General features: G+C 42.5%; 1 protein-coding gene across 6 annotated transcripts in view; it reads left to right on the top strand.

The window, feature by feature from the left end:
- LOC141113175 (ATP-dependent RNA helicase DHX58-like) overlaps window positions 1–15179 on the top strand; it is a 437515-nt gene that overhangs the window by 224611 nt on the left and 197725 nt on the right. For 5 of the 6 annotated variants that reach the window (XM_073606104.1, XM_073606103.1, XM_073606102.1 and 2 more), the window contains one exon: window positions 10097–10258. In XM_073606104.1, the coding sequence (XP_073462205.1) occupies window positions 10097–10258 (162 nt within the window). Of the gene's footprint in view, window positions 1–10096; window positions 10259–10878; window positions 11348–15179 lie in introns of those variants that run through there. The other variant, XM_073606107.1, reaches the window with a different exon arrangement.

Below are 15179 nucleotides of genomic sequence, written 5' to 3'. Positions count from 1 at the left end.
TGAGGCGGATCGTGCGGGCAGAGCGGGGAAGAAGCCGGAGGAAGATGCGGGACGAGAAGAGCAGAGGAAGAAGATGGAGAAGAAGAACACCGAAGGAAGACCAGAAGAAGAAGCGGAAAGAAGAGGAAATTAATAAAGGACTTGTCAAAAACCGTCTCTTGTGTTTTTTAACCTTTTTGACACTTTTTTTGTGAAATGGTAGGGGTACATTTGTACCCCATTACCAATTCACACGGGGGGGCGGGATCTGGGGGTCCCCTTGTTAAAGGGGGCTTCCAGATTCCGATAAGCCCTTGCCCGCAGACCCCCCACTACCACTGGGCAAGGGTTGTGGGGATGAGGCCCTTCTCCCCATCAACATGGGGACAAGGTACTTTGGGGGGCTACCCCAAAGCTCCCTCCCAATGTTGAGGGCATGTGGCCTGGTACAGTTCAGGAGGGTGGGCACTCTCTCGTCCCCCCTCTTTTCCTGCGGCCTGCCAGGTTGCGTGTTCGGATAAGGGTCTGGTACGGATTTTTGGGGGGACCCCACGCCATTTTTTTAAATTTTGGCGCGGGGTTCCCCTTAAAATCCATACCAGACCTAAAGGGCCTGGTATGGAATTTAGGGGGACCCCCACTAATTTTTTTTTTTTTAATTTTGGTTCGGGGTTCCCCTGTGGGGAAATTCCATGGCGTTTTTAATAAATTAACTTTTATGTGTATTGCCAGACCGACAATTCATTATAGCCGGCGCTAGCGATAATAGTTTTACATGACTTTTTTTCCTTTAGAAATGTCATTTTGCTGTCAGACTGTTCTAAACACAGGAAACATGCGCCCCTTTACAGACATACTATAGACACCCCCCAGGTACGAAATTTAAAGGAATTTTACACTTTTATTGTTTTACTTTAAGCATTATTAAAATCACTACTTCCAAAAAAAGGTCAGTTTTTAAAACTTCTTTTTGCATTGATACATGTCCCCTGGGGCAGGACCCAGGTCCCCAAACACTTTTTATGACAATAACTTGCATATAAGCCTTTAAAAATGAGCACTTTTGATTAATTCATGTTTGTGTCCCATAGACTTTAACGGTGTTCGAACAAATTTTTTGCCTGTTCTGTATGTTCTGGATGCGAACCGAACCGGGGGGGGGTGTTCGGCTCATCCCTAATTGTCACCCTTGATCCATCCTGTTCACATAGATAGCTGTTTCTCTATCTATCTGTTTACTGCATGATTCTTAGTCCCTGTGGACTTTGGTAACCCAGTTACCCATTGTGGATCCCTGCCCACTCTAACCATCTAATCTAGGGGCTCAGTATGGGCAGAACCGCACCTTCGATTCATATACTTTATAGCTCTCCTCTTGCACTGGGCATTTTTGAGGGTCTCTTACCCTTCATTCCCTTACTTAATTTAATGCCCATAATGACTGGCCAGTCTTCTCTCTTCTCTATTTTTGCCTATACCCTCTTGCCTCTGGACTACTTTATCTAGCAGATTATAATAGTGGAGGGGAGGGATCAAAGCAGAAGCACCACATCCCAATATATAAGTTTATAAAAAGAGGGGCATTGAGGCCATAAATACGGCCCTGGGACTTTTAACGGTGCTTTGGTAAACAAATGAGGAATAATAGAGTAAAAGAGTCTTTTATTTAACAATCTTTAAAAAAAAGAGACAGACATGAAGCAAAATCACTGATTCATATTTTACAGAGCAAATTAAATGACTAATTGATACAAAGGTTGATACCACTTTCTCAACATGTTTCGCTTTCTTAAGCTTCTTCAGGAGATACAGTGTGGCATTTGATCAACTATAAAGTAAAGAATAATAATTATAATAAGAACCTTATGTCTGGTAATATATTGCAATCATAATGTATAACAGGTACATCAAAAACAAAACATTTATAAGCATATATCAAGAAATCAATCAAACAAATCAATATACAAGTAGATATTGTTGCTGAGTATTTATAATGAAAAGAAAAAAAAAAAATACAACACACACCACTTCAAAAAGTTCACCTTACCCATATCAAAAAAGAGGTAGTTTTCAATATATGTTAAAAATTTGGATTTGTGCACAGAAAAAATAAGCCCTCCAGCCCACACCTCGCTGACAAAGCATGCAGAGAGGAATAAAAATTCAAAAAGTAGATGAAATTCTCTGAAAAGAGATAAAATCAAATACAAAGATATCAGAAACTGGAAGAAAAACCAGTGCACAATAAGAAGAATGATTGCTAATGTAGGCTACCATTGATTAGGCACTAAAAGAGTAGTACAACTGAAAATAGTAGATAAAAATATATTAAATAACTTATGAGGTAGGTAGAATCAATTGTGTAACAAGGATCACATCCGAAGGATGGATGAAGCCAAATCGCTTTTTGTAAAAAGGAAAGGGTTCTTTGGATGCAGCAGGATGCAAACGAAGAATTGGGCAGAATACAGGATAGGGACCCCACAGGCAAACTGCGAATCACCGAGCCTGCAAAATGGTTATGCTTCCTACAAACGAGAAGCAAAGGATTTTTGAAAAAAGAAAAAGGAATAGGCTAAGTTTAATTTTGCAGATCTATAGGAGATTAACAGCCCAGTTTTCATGGGGTAACAGGACTTACTTGTAGCGATCGCCATAATTGTAAGAGCGCCAAGGGAGTTGGTTCATCCAGAGATCTACAGCGTTGTCTGCCTGCCCTACGTGCGGAGGGGAATGGCAGAGGGTGGCGGGGATATCCCCGCTTTATAAGCCACTCCAGCGTGACGGCGTCTGACTCGCCGTCACGCTGCGGACCAAGTATGGAGACCGCGCATGCGCGCACATCCCGACCCCAGTGAGGTGGTGACGTCAACGACGTCAATGCGTTACACTGAGTCGTGGCCATCTTTAAAAGTCCGGTGCCCTGAGTTAGGCACAGCGGAAGCCCTTAAGCAGGGTAGTAAGAAGGCAATAATGCCTGGGTCATTCCAAAAAACAAAACGGACCACAAATAAAGTTTTAAAGAGCTGGAGAGAGCAAACCGACACTGGTCCTCAGTAGTGGGGCAACAGAGCAGTCGGGATATTGATTAGAAACCATACTGCAAAGTGCCCCGGTTGTCCGTACATGCCAGAAGCATTGGGGAGCGGGCTGGAGAAGCAAAACGGCACAGAAACCAAAAAATTATTTTAAAGGAACATGTATGTAAATAATGAGTGTAAATAAGAAAAATATATATAATATATATCAAATATCTATATTAATTCATTGATTGTGACATATTCAAATCAGAGTAGGTGGCGGTGTGGGAAAAAAAAAAAATATATGTAAAATAATATAGTTGAAGTAAATCACATAAACCAAACAATATTTAAAGAAATGGTTTGTAGCTTAAAACATCATTTAGCCCCGGATATTTAAGAGCGTTTAGGGTGAAAATCAACTTAGTCTCACGCTGCAATAGAGCCCTATCAATAGCAGCTCTGTTGCCCCACTACTGAGGACCAGTGTCGGTTCGCTCTCTCCAGCTCTTTAAAACTTTATTTGTGGTCCATTTTGTTTTTTGGAATGACCCAGGCATTATTGCCTTTTTACTACCCTGCTTAAGGGCTTCTTCTGTGTCTAACTCAGGGCACCAGACTTTTAAAGATGGCCACGAGTCAGTGGAACCCATTGACGTCACAACCTCACTGGGGTCGGGATGCGCGCGCATGCGCGGTCTTCATACTTGGTCCGCAGCGTGACGGCACCCTCTGTCATTCCCCTCCGACACGTAGGGCAGGCAGACAACACTGCAGATCTCTGGATGAACCAACTCCCTGACTTTGGCGCTCTTACAATTATGGCGATCGCTACAAGTAAGTCCTGTTACCCCATGAAAACTGGGCTGTTAATCTCCTATAGGTCTGCTAAATTAAACTTAGCCTATTTCTTTTTCTTTTTTCAAAAATCCTTTGCTTCTCGTTTGTAGGAAGCATAACCATTTTCCAGGCTCGATGACCCGCAGTTTGCCTGTGGGGTCCCTATCCTGTATTCTGCCCAATTCTTCGTTTGCATCCTGCTGCATCCAAAGAACCCTTTCCTTTTTACAAAAAGCGATTTGGCTTCATACCATCCTTCAGATGTGATCCTTGTTACACAATTAATTCTACCTACCTCATAAGTTATTTAATATATTTTTATCTACTATTTTCAGTTGTACTACTCTTTTAGTGCCTAATCAATGGTAGCCTACATTAGCAATCATTCTTCTTATTATGCACTGGTTTTTCTTCCAGTTTCTGATATCTTTGTATTTGATTTTATCTCTTTTCAGAGAATTTCATCTACTTTTTGAATTCTTATCCCTCTCTGCATGCTTTGTCAGCGAGGTGTGGGCTGGAGGGCTTATTTTTTCTGTGCACAAATCCAAATTTTTAACATATATTGAAAACGACCTCTTTTTTGATACGGGTAAGGTAAACTTTTTGACGTGGTGTGTGTTGTATGTTTTTTTTTTTTCTCTTCATTATAAATACTCAGCAACCATACCTACCTGTATATTGATTTGTTTGATTGATTTCTTGATTTATGCTTATAAATGTTTTGTTTTTGATGTACCTGTTATACATTATGATTGCAATATATTACCAGACATACGGTTCTTATTATAATTATTATTCTTTACTTTATAGTTGATCAAATGCCACACTGTATCTCCTGAAGAAGCTTAAGAAAGCAAAACATGTTGAGAAAGTGGTATCAACCTTTGTATCAATTAGTCATTTAATTTGCTCTGTAAAATATGTATCAGTGTTTTTGCTTTATGTCTGTCTCTTTTTTTAAAGATTGTTAAATAAAATACTCTTTTACTCTATTATTCCTCATTTGTTTACCAAAGCACAGTTAAACATCCCGGGGCCGTATTTATGGCCTCAATGCCCCTCGTTTTATATACTTTATCTAGCAGATGTGTACTACATATAACCTGTTAACAGCACTATTCTTCCCTTTCTTATCTATAACACTCCGATGAACAGTAGACAGTGACAACATAACATAACCACCAATCAATACAGTTCGATTAAGGGGAGTAAAATAGGTACCCTTTGTCCCGAAAAAGCCCTACTGATCAAGGAAGTCTGATAACTCAAATGTAAGCAAAAGGCTTACCTCAGCCGGCTGATTATCAGAAATTCCCGTATCGTCTCAAGCTCATTTCGGATTCTCAGGGTCACCTGGAATTTCTAGATAGGCAACTCCTATCCTCATATTGATTAGTGGTTCCAAATTAATAACTACTGCAGTAGGGAACAGACACAAAAGATACACTCAGCATCTTTCCAAATAACGGTTCTGCTTTATTGTGATGCAATTTAAGGTTTTTATACGCAGGATTACATAGTTATCACATTAATATTACAATTGTACGTTTATGGTAACAAGGGGTGTAATATAGGGAGACTAATTCTAATCAGGACTCGAAAGAATGCAAACATGTAATGAAAACATTATTAGTGCTGTGTGCACAGTGAGGGCAGTATGCAATACATACAAAATAGAATACAATTATATACAGAACTTACAAATTTCCTTTACACGCCAGCACCCCATCATGCCACGGACGGTGGCGTCACAAGAGGCGGGGTCTATGGATGACATCACCCCCTCAAGATCCTCAGAGCACATGTCGCATGCCACAAGTCGGATCAGTTAAGATGATGATCCGACTTGGATGCGACTTACATTCAAATCAATTGGCTGAAATCTTGCCATTCAACTATGCAGTCCCAACCTTGCTTATGGGAGCTTTCACTATTGTTTACATAGGGTGCAATAATAGGCCTACTCCCAGGATGCCTTATCACTAAAGTGAAACTATACTTTTACCCTGTAAAGGGTAGATGTGGATATTAATGAACACAGACCATAATAAACAGATATCCCCAGACACAGACTGTCAAGCAGACAGAAAATGACAGACATTGATGTACAGTTTTTGCAGTAGTGGTATACCATTCTTTTTTCAGGGTCTGGATGGGGTCAGCAGGGCAGAGGATGAGGTGGCACTGAAGAGGAGGCACTGATGAAGCTGCACTGATATGCAGCATTGATGGGCACTGATAGGCAGCCCTGATGGGCACTAATAGGCGGCACTGATGGGCACTAATAGACGTCACTGAATGGCACTGATAGGCGGTACTGATCACTGATAGGCAGCACCAATAGGCGGCACTGATGAAGAGACACCGATGGGCACTAATTGGCAGCACTGATTGGCACGGTTGATTATCAGTGTAGATGTCCCCTTTTACACTTGCTGATTACCTGTGACAGCGTGAGGAAAGGAATGCCGATATCCGGCAAGTGCGTTTAGATCATGATCAGCTGTAATTGGACACAGCTGATCATGTGGTAAAGAGCTGCTGATTGGCTCTTTACCCCAATCTGTGATCAGCTGTGTCTGAAGGACACAGTGAGGACAGATCGCACGCGGTGCGCGCCACATCCGACACAGTTCTGGGAGAGCGTCAATAGATGCCCTCCCACAACTGGATGACCGTGCGGTAGCCGCCATTTAGCTATAGCGTGGTCATCTGGGGTGCAGTGCCACCCTCTCTTGAAAAATGACGCTCAAGGCAAATGCCTTGTTTACCTCATGGCAGATACGCCCCTGAGTATGTGCATGCCGTGGTGATTTATTTGATAAAGCTAGATTGCATCTGTGGGAAGCAAACTGCTGTCCAAGCAGGAATGCAATTTTACAGGGGTGGTTGGCGTTTATTATAAAAAGTTGGGTGGGTTGGGTCGGGTTGGGCTTGCAGAAAACTCGATGTTGATGGTGCTAGTTTGACATCAGTTTGAGACTATTCAGATTTAATTGAGGAGAATTACTAAAACTGTGGTAGATAGAATTTGAAGCAGTTGTGCATGGAAACCAATCAATTTCTGGTATTGGCTTCCAATGCACTGCAGTAGTGCACAGGTAGTGCACACACCACTGCAACAAATAGGATATAAGGCCTTGTGATGGGACTGCCCTAGGGTTACCACCTTTTCTTCAAGCCAAACCAAGCCCCATGTAGAGTAGTAATGCGATGCGTATAACGTGCAGCAGTGAACAGTGGGTGTGGTCAAATTACTCTTGCTGACATTATTGCCCCACCCTGCCCGCTGTGATGTCAAACCTGCCCCCAGACAGCCGCCTACAGCTCCCAGGCAGTAGCAGATTTGTGTGTGACTATCTTGGTTACTTGGGAAGCTACAGCATGGCCTGAATAATGTGTCCGTGTTTCAGTCTGCCTGAACCCAGGACACATGATTCAAAACCTGGACTGTCCTGGTTAGACAGGTGGCAACCCAACACTGCACTGAACAGGCTTTCAACCCTAACACACCTGGTGTAAATTAACCCAAATTCTTTTATTCTCATCTGTGTAGGGACAGCAAAGGTAGCAATGGGCCTAGGAGCCAAACAATGACACTGATACAAGGCTGTTTTTCTCCTTATTGCTCCAGTGGGAACATCATCGTGATAAGTTTATGAAATAAGTGTTTTTTCGTGTTCAAAAAACAAAAGAGGGAATGGGGCTTCAGAAGTGTTTCTGTAGAAGGTTGAGCAGTGACATGCTGGATTTATATGTAGAACTCATAAGGGAATGTGGTGGTTGCTGCGGCTGGCTGAAATCCTCTTAGTACAATAGGACCCAAGTCAAAAGTCTAGTTTTTATGAATGAACAGGGTTACTTTATAAGGAAAGTTAATGTTAGGTGAAATCCAGTGTGTTGTATAGATTTTTCAAGCTTAATCACTGGCTTTCCTGTGACAGGGGACTTTTACACTGATAATCAGGGCACTGTTACTCAGTGCCCTGATTAGACGTCCAGCCCTGTCAGTGCCACTCACTGTCCATCAGTGCAACATATCAATGCCCAAATTTTTTTTCAAAATTTTCTGTCTTTTTTGGTTTGTTTAGCCAAAAATTAAAGATCCCTGTGGTAATTAAATACCAACAAAAGAAATCTATCTGTTTTTAAAAAAATAATAAAAATTTCAAATGGATACAGTGTTGTATGACCGCGCAATTATCATTCAAAGTGCGACAGCAATTAAAACTGAAAATTGGCCTGGGCAGGAAGGGGGTGAAAGTGCCCAGTAGGCAAGAGGTTAAAGAAAGCTTGCGGTCATCCTAGGAGAAACATGATGTGTAAGTGTACCATAAAAAATAACTATTATTAAATGTGTTTAAATTTAACTCCCCTGTTGACCAAGTGCATCTAGCACTTGGCCACCTTCTTATTGGTGGCCCCATTGTCTCCAAAATGCACCTTTTATATGCTGGGTGTAGCTCCACCTTTTTTAAAAGGCCAAATTATGGGCTTGTCTGTAGGGAGAGGTACAGCCAGCACAGAGCCCCCCCCCCCCCCCCCAAGCTGAATGATTTTTCATTAGTATGAATGAACAAGCCGCGCTGCTTGTTCATTCATAATAGTAAAAGTACTCTATATGAGGTAAATTCAGCCACTTGTAGACACAGAGTTGTGACTCTGAATGATCTTCTACTATTATGAATGGACAAGCAGCGCTGATAATTGATAACAGTGATAGATCACTCAGTACTGTGGCTGTGTGTGTCCATCAGAAGCTGCTTTTACAGATGCACAGCTGATGGATTGCACAGAGCTGCATTGCTGAGTGATCAATGAGCAATCCACAGAATCTGGACCTGCATCGTGTATGACATAGCCCAACAGCACTGATCGTTCATTTATAAAATGGAAAGATCACTCAGCACTGTAGTGTAATAGCAGCTGCTGATAGGCACACAGCACTGCAGACTGTTGGATTCTTTTTTTTTTTTTTTTGTGACTGGCAGCGCTGGCCTAAAGAGCAGTCCCTACCAGTGGCAGCTTGTGCTCCATTTTTGTGGATGAGCGAGCCCCCCCGTCGCTCGCTCATCCACCCACCAGCCCTGCACTTACCCCATCTAGGTCATGGGCAGCTTTGGATCCTTCCTGCATCTCCTCCTTCTCTCCGGCGGCTTCCCCTGTGTCTCCTCCTCGGTGGCCAATACGGTTGCTTCTCCTCTCAGCCAGTCGGGTCTCAGGACCTGCTTCCTGATTGGCCGGGAGGAGAGTCAGGAAGACAAGAGCAAATATTAATTCGCTATTGTCACACAACTGGGTGGACTCAGGGTGCAGTGCTCTGCGCCCTGAGCCCACCCTTTTTTGAAGCCAAATTAATGAGCCCTAATCATGTGCTTCCAAAAAAAAAAAAAAAAAACCCATTGAATTCTAGGGCTTCCAGCGCCCTGCATGTAGAATAGGGGCTGGGCGCATGGATTAGTGGGTGGTGCCCCTACTGCTAGAGACCAGAGCTGTCAATCATAAATGGCATTGTCAGACAGGGTGCAGGTTTGACCTGTCCAATCATGCTGCTAAATGACATGAAAACAGATTTAATGATAGTGCTTCTTTGAAGTGGTAGTAAACTTAAAAAAAAAAAAAAAATAGATATTCCCCTGCAAGGTAAAGGCATAATGTGCTAGTATGCATCGCATACAAGCACATTATGAAAGACTTAACTTGAAACGACTATCACCGCTGCAGAGGCATCTGTCTTCACCCGGTCCTTTTTTCGGGTTCGCGGGCTGCTGCTGCTTGATAAAAAAAAAAAAAAAAGAGTTTACTACCACCTCAAGTGAAAACACATGTCAAAAAGATCAGTAGATGCAGAAATATAGGTAACCAAACTTTTTCCTGTAAAACTTGATCTGTGTCCCACCCTTTCCTGTTTTCTAAGTCCCAAGCCACTGAGGCCCCCATACTATTAAAACACAATTAAGGGGATCAACAGGTGGGCAGAGGCAGGGTCAGCTATTACAGGAAAACCTGAGATTTACCTCCAATTATCTATGTGTCTAGATCTATGGAGTATTTGGTAACCCATGCTTAGGCATTTTTACAACATGTGCTCAGTCTGAAATGACCCACGCAGAATGGGAATACGGTAACAGAAGATTCATGTTTTTTTCTCTAATATTTCTTATAGGCAGCAAAAATAGGCAATATTGCTGTTGGAAAATAAAGGTGCTGCAAATGATGCATTCTGGGTATAATACTACTATGCCTTTCTTTAGGCTAGAGGCAGAGCTCGGGCTGAGGACAGTTGTTATTCATTTCTGGCCAAATCCGGAGGAAAGGAGAGCCGAAGAGAGAGGACCAATGAATTCTTGGAGGATCTGATGAAAAGGGCTATTGAGCATGTGCAAAATATACCTGAGAGGGAATATAATAAAAAGGTGAGTGATAATACCAGAAATCCGTGTTTCTATCTATCTATTCCAATCCAAAACAAAAAAGTACCTTACATGTAGCTGGCGAGAAATGAAATGCTGCTCTATTCGGGACTTCCGTCCCTTGCGAGGCGCCAAGGGACGGAAGTCCTGAAGAAAACATACCAAAAAGGTATGAGAAAAAAGAAGTAAAATACAGTATCCAAAAGCGAGGTGGGGTGTGCGTATGTTTTAAAAGGAGTTACATTTTTGCCTGGAACTCCGCTTTAACTCTGATGCAAGCAGCGGCCTGGCTCTTAGGAGAAACATCCGTGTTTTTTTTTGTGCCCTCCTCCTCCCCACGTTGCCTACTGGGACCTGTGTGTATCCCAGAAGAAGACGGGACCATTCAGAAAGCGTCACGTGACTCACGCATCCGCAGGAGGAAACAGGCTGTGAAGCCGCAAGGCTTCACTTCCTGTTTTTCATAGTAAGGATGCCGGTGCCTGCACCCAGACCTGATGAACGGGTTGGCTTTGGGTGCCGACATTGCAGGCTCCCTGGACAAGTGAGTGTCCTTATAGTAAAAGTCAGCAGCTACAGTATTTGTAGCTGCTGACTTTCAATTTTTTTTTTTTTTTACCCAGGCTGGAACTCCGCTTCAAGACCTCGAGAGAAATATTGAGGCAGGGTGCTGTGATGTTTTCAGAAAGCTTTGTACAGCACCCTGCTGGTGTCTTCTACCAGCCATAATCTGCCTACGTTGAATAGAGAAGTACAGAAACCTGGGAATTACATCACTGGGCCTAAAATAGAGCTTTATAAAAAAAACGCAAAGTAAGTTCATCCAAGGAATATCCGATTGCCTCTTGGGGGATCAGGAAGGATTTTTTTCCCCTGCTGGAGCAAATTGGATCATGTTTTGCTGGGATTTTTTGCCTTCCTCTGGATCAACTGTGTGTATAGGATTGTGTATATGGCATTGTATGCTTGTTTTTGTTCCCTTTTTATTGGTTCAACTAGATGAACTTTTTTCAACTTGACTATGTAACTATATAATAAACAATGTAATAATTCATTATTTCAGGAGATCACTTATGCACTGTGTTTGGGTTCGATGGAGGTGGATCCATCAGAATTTTCAAATTCCAACATAACAAATGGAACAAAATTTATTTCAGATTCATTTGTTATGTTATGATTTAGAGATTGATGGATCCACCTCCATCACACCCAAACACAATAAGTAAGAACCATCATCTTATTTCACTTTTATACTTTGTATTTATTGCAATATGTTTCCATTTCATATGTAGTGCATTTTTTATAATAATCAAAAATGTTAATGCAACATAAAAACGAGATGGATCTAATCAATTTGGATTATTTGTTATGCTGTTATGTTATTTCAGATCAGAATGAACATATTAATTTTGTTGTTTCGCTATAATTTATTTGGAATTTGTTGAAATTCATTACTATTGTGATTCAGAGATCCGAATCTTCAAATAAAGAAAATTTTGTCCAAATTTCGATTGTAAGGAAACAAAAATCGCACATGTCTATTGTATGGTGAATAATGACATTTAAAACTCCCTGTGGCTGAAGTAACAACTTCTACTCATCAGTTAACAACTTTTCTGTCCCCAAAGTGTTATCTAATTCATAGTAAGAATAATAGAAAGACTTTCAGCTTCTGTTTAGGACAGTTCAAAATTACCAATACTATAATACAGGGGTCCCTCACCCCCTTGCCACAGACTGGTATTGGTCAGTGGCCTGTTGATAACTGTCACAGACCACGGACTGGTATTGGTTTGTGGCCAGGCCACACAGCAGGAGGTGAGTGGTGACCTCAGTCTGACAGTCCTGTCCGGACCACAGCCATGCCACTTAGCAGCCTGTGTGTCCTATCATGGGTCTCCCTCCTTGCTGATAATGTCATCCTATCAGCAGGGCAGGGGTAGGGAGGAGCTGCAGATCAGGACAGAGAGCGGGAATCTTTTCTTATTAACAAGCGGGTAATCACCAGCTTGTTAAATGATAGGTTGGCAGCTCTTGCCCTCCGTCCAGATCTTCAGCTCCTCCCACCCCCTGCCCTGCTTATAGATGACAAATTCAGAAGTTGGGAGACAAGGGAGAGGACACACAGCCTAATAACTGTCTCTGCCCTGCCGAAGGTAGGACTGCACAGGGAAGGCAGAGATTGAAAGGGGACACTCTGATGTAAGAGAAAAAAGGGGGGCCAATACTGCACGGGAAACTGATGGGGGCTGTGATTTCTAGGGGACTGTAATGTAAAGGGGCACTATGATATATAGTAGGTGAGGTTGAAAAAAAGACACAAGTCCATCAAGTCCAACCTATGTGTGTGATTATATGTCATGACATGGTATATCCCTGTATGTTGCAGTCGTTCAGGTGCTTATCTAATAGTTTTTTTGAAACGATCGATGCTCCCCGCCAGGAGCATTGCTAGGTCTACAAAAGATCTACAAAAGAGCCCACAGCAGCGAAGTAAAGAAAGTCATACGCTTGGGTGGGCATACACATGTATAGAATATAATATATAATATTGTTACATATCTGAGTGCGGATTCCCCCTTACATCAGGGTCCCCAGAGAGCCCCAGGGCTCAGGAGTTGGCTACATAAAGAATGCAGAACTCAGCTGTGCCCATCTATGCAGCCTCACCAGTGCCCAGTAATGCAGCCTCACCAGTGCCTAGCAATGCAGCCTCACCAGTGCCCAGCACTGCACCCCCCACTGTAGTGTCCTCTGTCCCCTGCACCCCACTGTAGTGTCCTCTGTACCCCACCGTAGTGTCCTCTGTCCCCTGCACCCCACCACACAAAACAGACACTGTGTAGGTAGAATTCTTCTACCTTACACAGGTGTACAGCAAGCAGAGCATCTGAGATCGGCATCACAGGCCTGGATGGGGGCGGGAAATACTGAAGTTAACTTTTCACATTAACGGGCTGGTAATTGGTTGCTAGGATTGCAACCAATTACCTGCTGTTTAATGAAAAAAGTTAACTCCTGAAAAAATTGGCACGAGGGACCAGTTTTGTTGTAGGCAAACAGGTTGGGGACCGCTGTTATAATATATTAATACACAAATAATTACATATAGTATATAGCTATATTCTATAAACATATAGCATAGAACTGTGGTTCCAAAATTCAGTCTTCAGGTACCCTCAACAGGTCATGTTTTAGGTCTCATTTACACTTTGTGGTTGAGGGTAAAATCAAGTGGCTGATACTTTAAAGTGGATGTAAACCCGATTCATGAAATTTGACCAGGGCACATATATTTGTAGTGTTTGCTTATCTCTCTTCAAAGCACTAAGTCCCTTAGCTTTCTCCTGCTCAGTAGCTCTGTTATCAGCCTGATAACTTCTGACAAGTTGTACAAGACGGTAGCCTGAAGAAGTGTGTGTTGTGGGAGGTTCCTATAAATAGATTAGCAGACAGCTTGCCATCTCACAGCAAAGCTCTGCACATTCCTTCCTTTGCCCATGTGGAGTGAAGGTGTGTGCCTTTCCTCCAATCAACTGTATTGGCTGTATGCCAATCCACTCCCAGTGCTGAAAAGGAAGAGAATCTGTAACACAAAGAGCACTTTCTAAAGCATATATACAGCTGAAGACAGCAGATATGCATGTAAAACCTATATAGGGAGATTTGTTTCATCTCTGTATCATCTGAGGCTGTTCACTTCACTGGGTATATGTGAGGGTTTACATCCACTTTAAATCAGTGCCATTGGCTCAATATTTTTGAGACCTGTTTTATTTAAGGGAAGTTCTCAAAACATGGCCTGTTGGGGGTACTTGTGGATTTGAATTGGGAATCACTGTCCTAGAAGATTCCATGCTATAATCACAATATGATCACTTGATACCATAAAATGAATGAACTGATAAACACAGTGCTAAATTACTATTTTTTAATGAATATTTTATGAATATAAATCCCTAGTAAAATCTTTAAGTAATATATGTTGTAGTATTTGTTCTACATATATAACAGTAATGCCCCGTACACACGGTCGGACTTTGTTCGGACATTCCGACAACAAAATCCTAGGATTTTTCCGACGGATGTTGGCTCAAACTTGTCTTGCATACACACGGTCACACAAAGTTGTCGGAAAATCCGATCGTTCTATACGCGGTGACGTAAAACACGTACGCCGGGACTATAAACGGGGCAGTGGCCAATAGCTTTCATCTCTTTATTTATTCTGAGCATGCGTGGCACTTTGTCCGTCGGATTTGTGTACACACGATAGGAATTTCCGACAACGGATTTTGTTGTCGGAAAATTTTATCTCCTGCTCTCCAACTTTGTGTGTCGGAAAATCTGATGGAAAATGTCCGATGGAGCCCACACACGGTCGGAATTTCCGACAACACGCTCCGATCGGACATTTTCCATCGGAAAATCCGACCGTGTGTACGGGGCATAAGCGTGAAAGTATTTAAAGTGGATGCAAACCCCATTCATGAAATTTGAGCTGGGCACATATATCTGCAGTGTTTTCTTATCTCTCTTCAAAGTCCTAAGTCCAGTGGCTCTCTCCTGCCATTCTTCTGTTATCAGCATGATAACTTCTGACAAGTTCTCTGTCAACTGTGCTAAAACCAGGCTGAATTTTCAGGGTGGGTGCTATAAATAGATCAGCAGAGAGCTGGTCTATTCACAGCACAGCTCTGCAAACCTCTGCCTATGTGGAGGGGGGGGGGGGTTGCCTTTCCTCCAATCAGCGGTCTCACAGTGTATGGCAAGAATCTACACCCACAGGTGAATCAGGAAGAGACAATTCTAACAGGACATGCACATTCTAAACCATGGTTAAGCAAACCCCAGCACTGGTGCTGAAAGCAGCACACAAAGCCTCTTTTGCCGGTACTCGACTCCCTCCCCATCAGCAGAGCAG

Source organism: Aquarana catesbeiana, linkage group LG12, assembly GCF_042186555.1.
Source record: "Aquarana catesbeiana isolate 2022-GZ linkage group LG12, ASM4218655v1, whole genome shotgun sequence".
Lineage (NCBI taxonomy): Eukaryota > Metazoa > Chordata > Amphibia > Anura > Ranidae > Aquarana > Aquarana catesbeiana.
The sequence above is the reverse complement of the archived record's forward strand: the minus strand, read 5'-3'. Positions and strand labels throughout refer to the sequence as shown.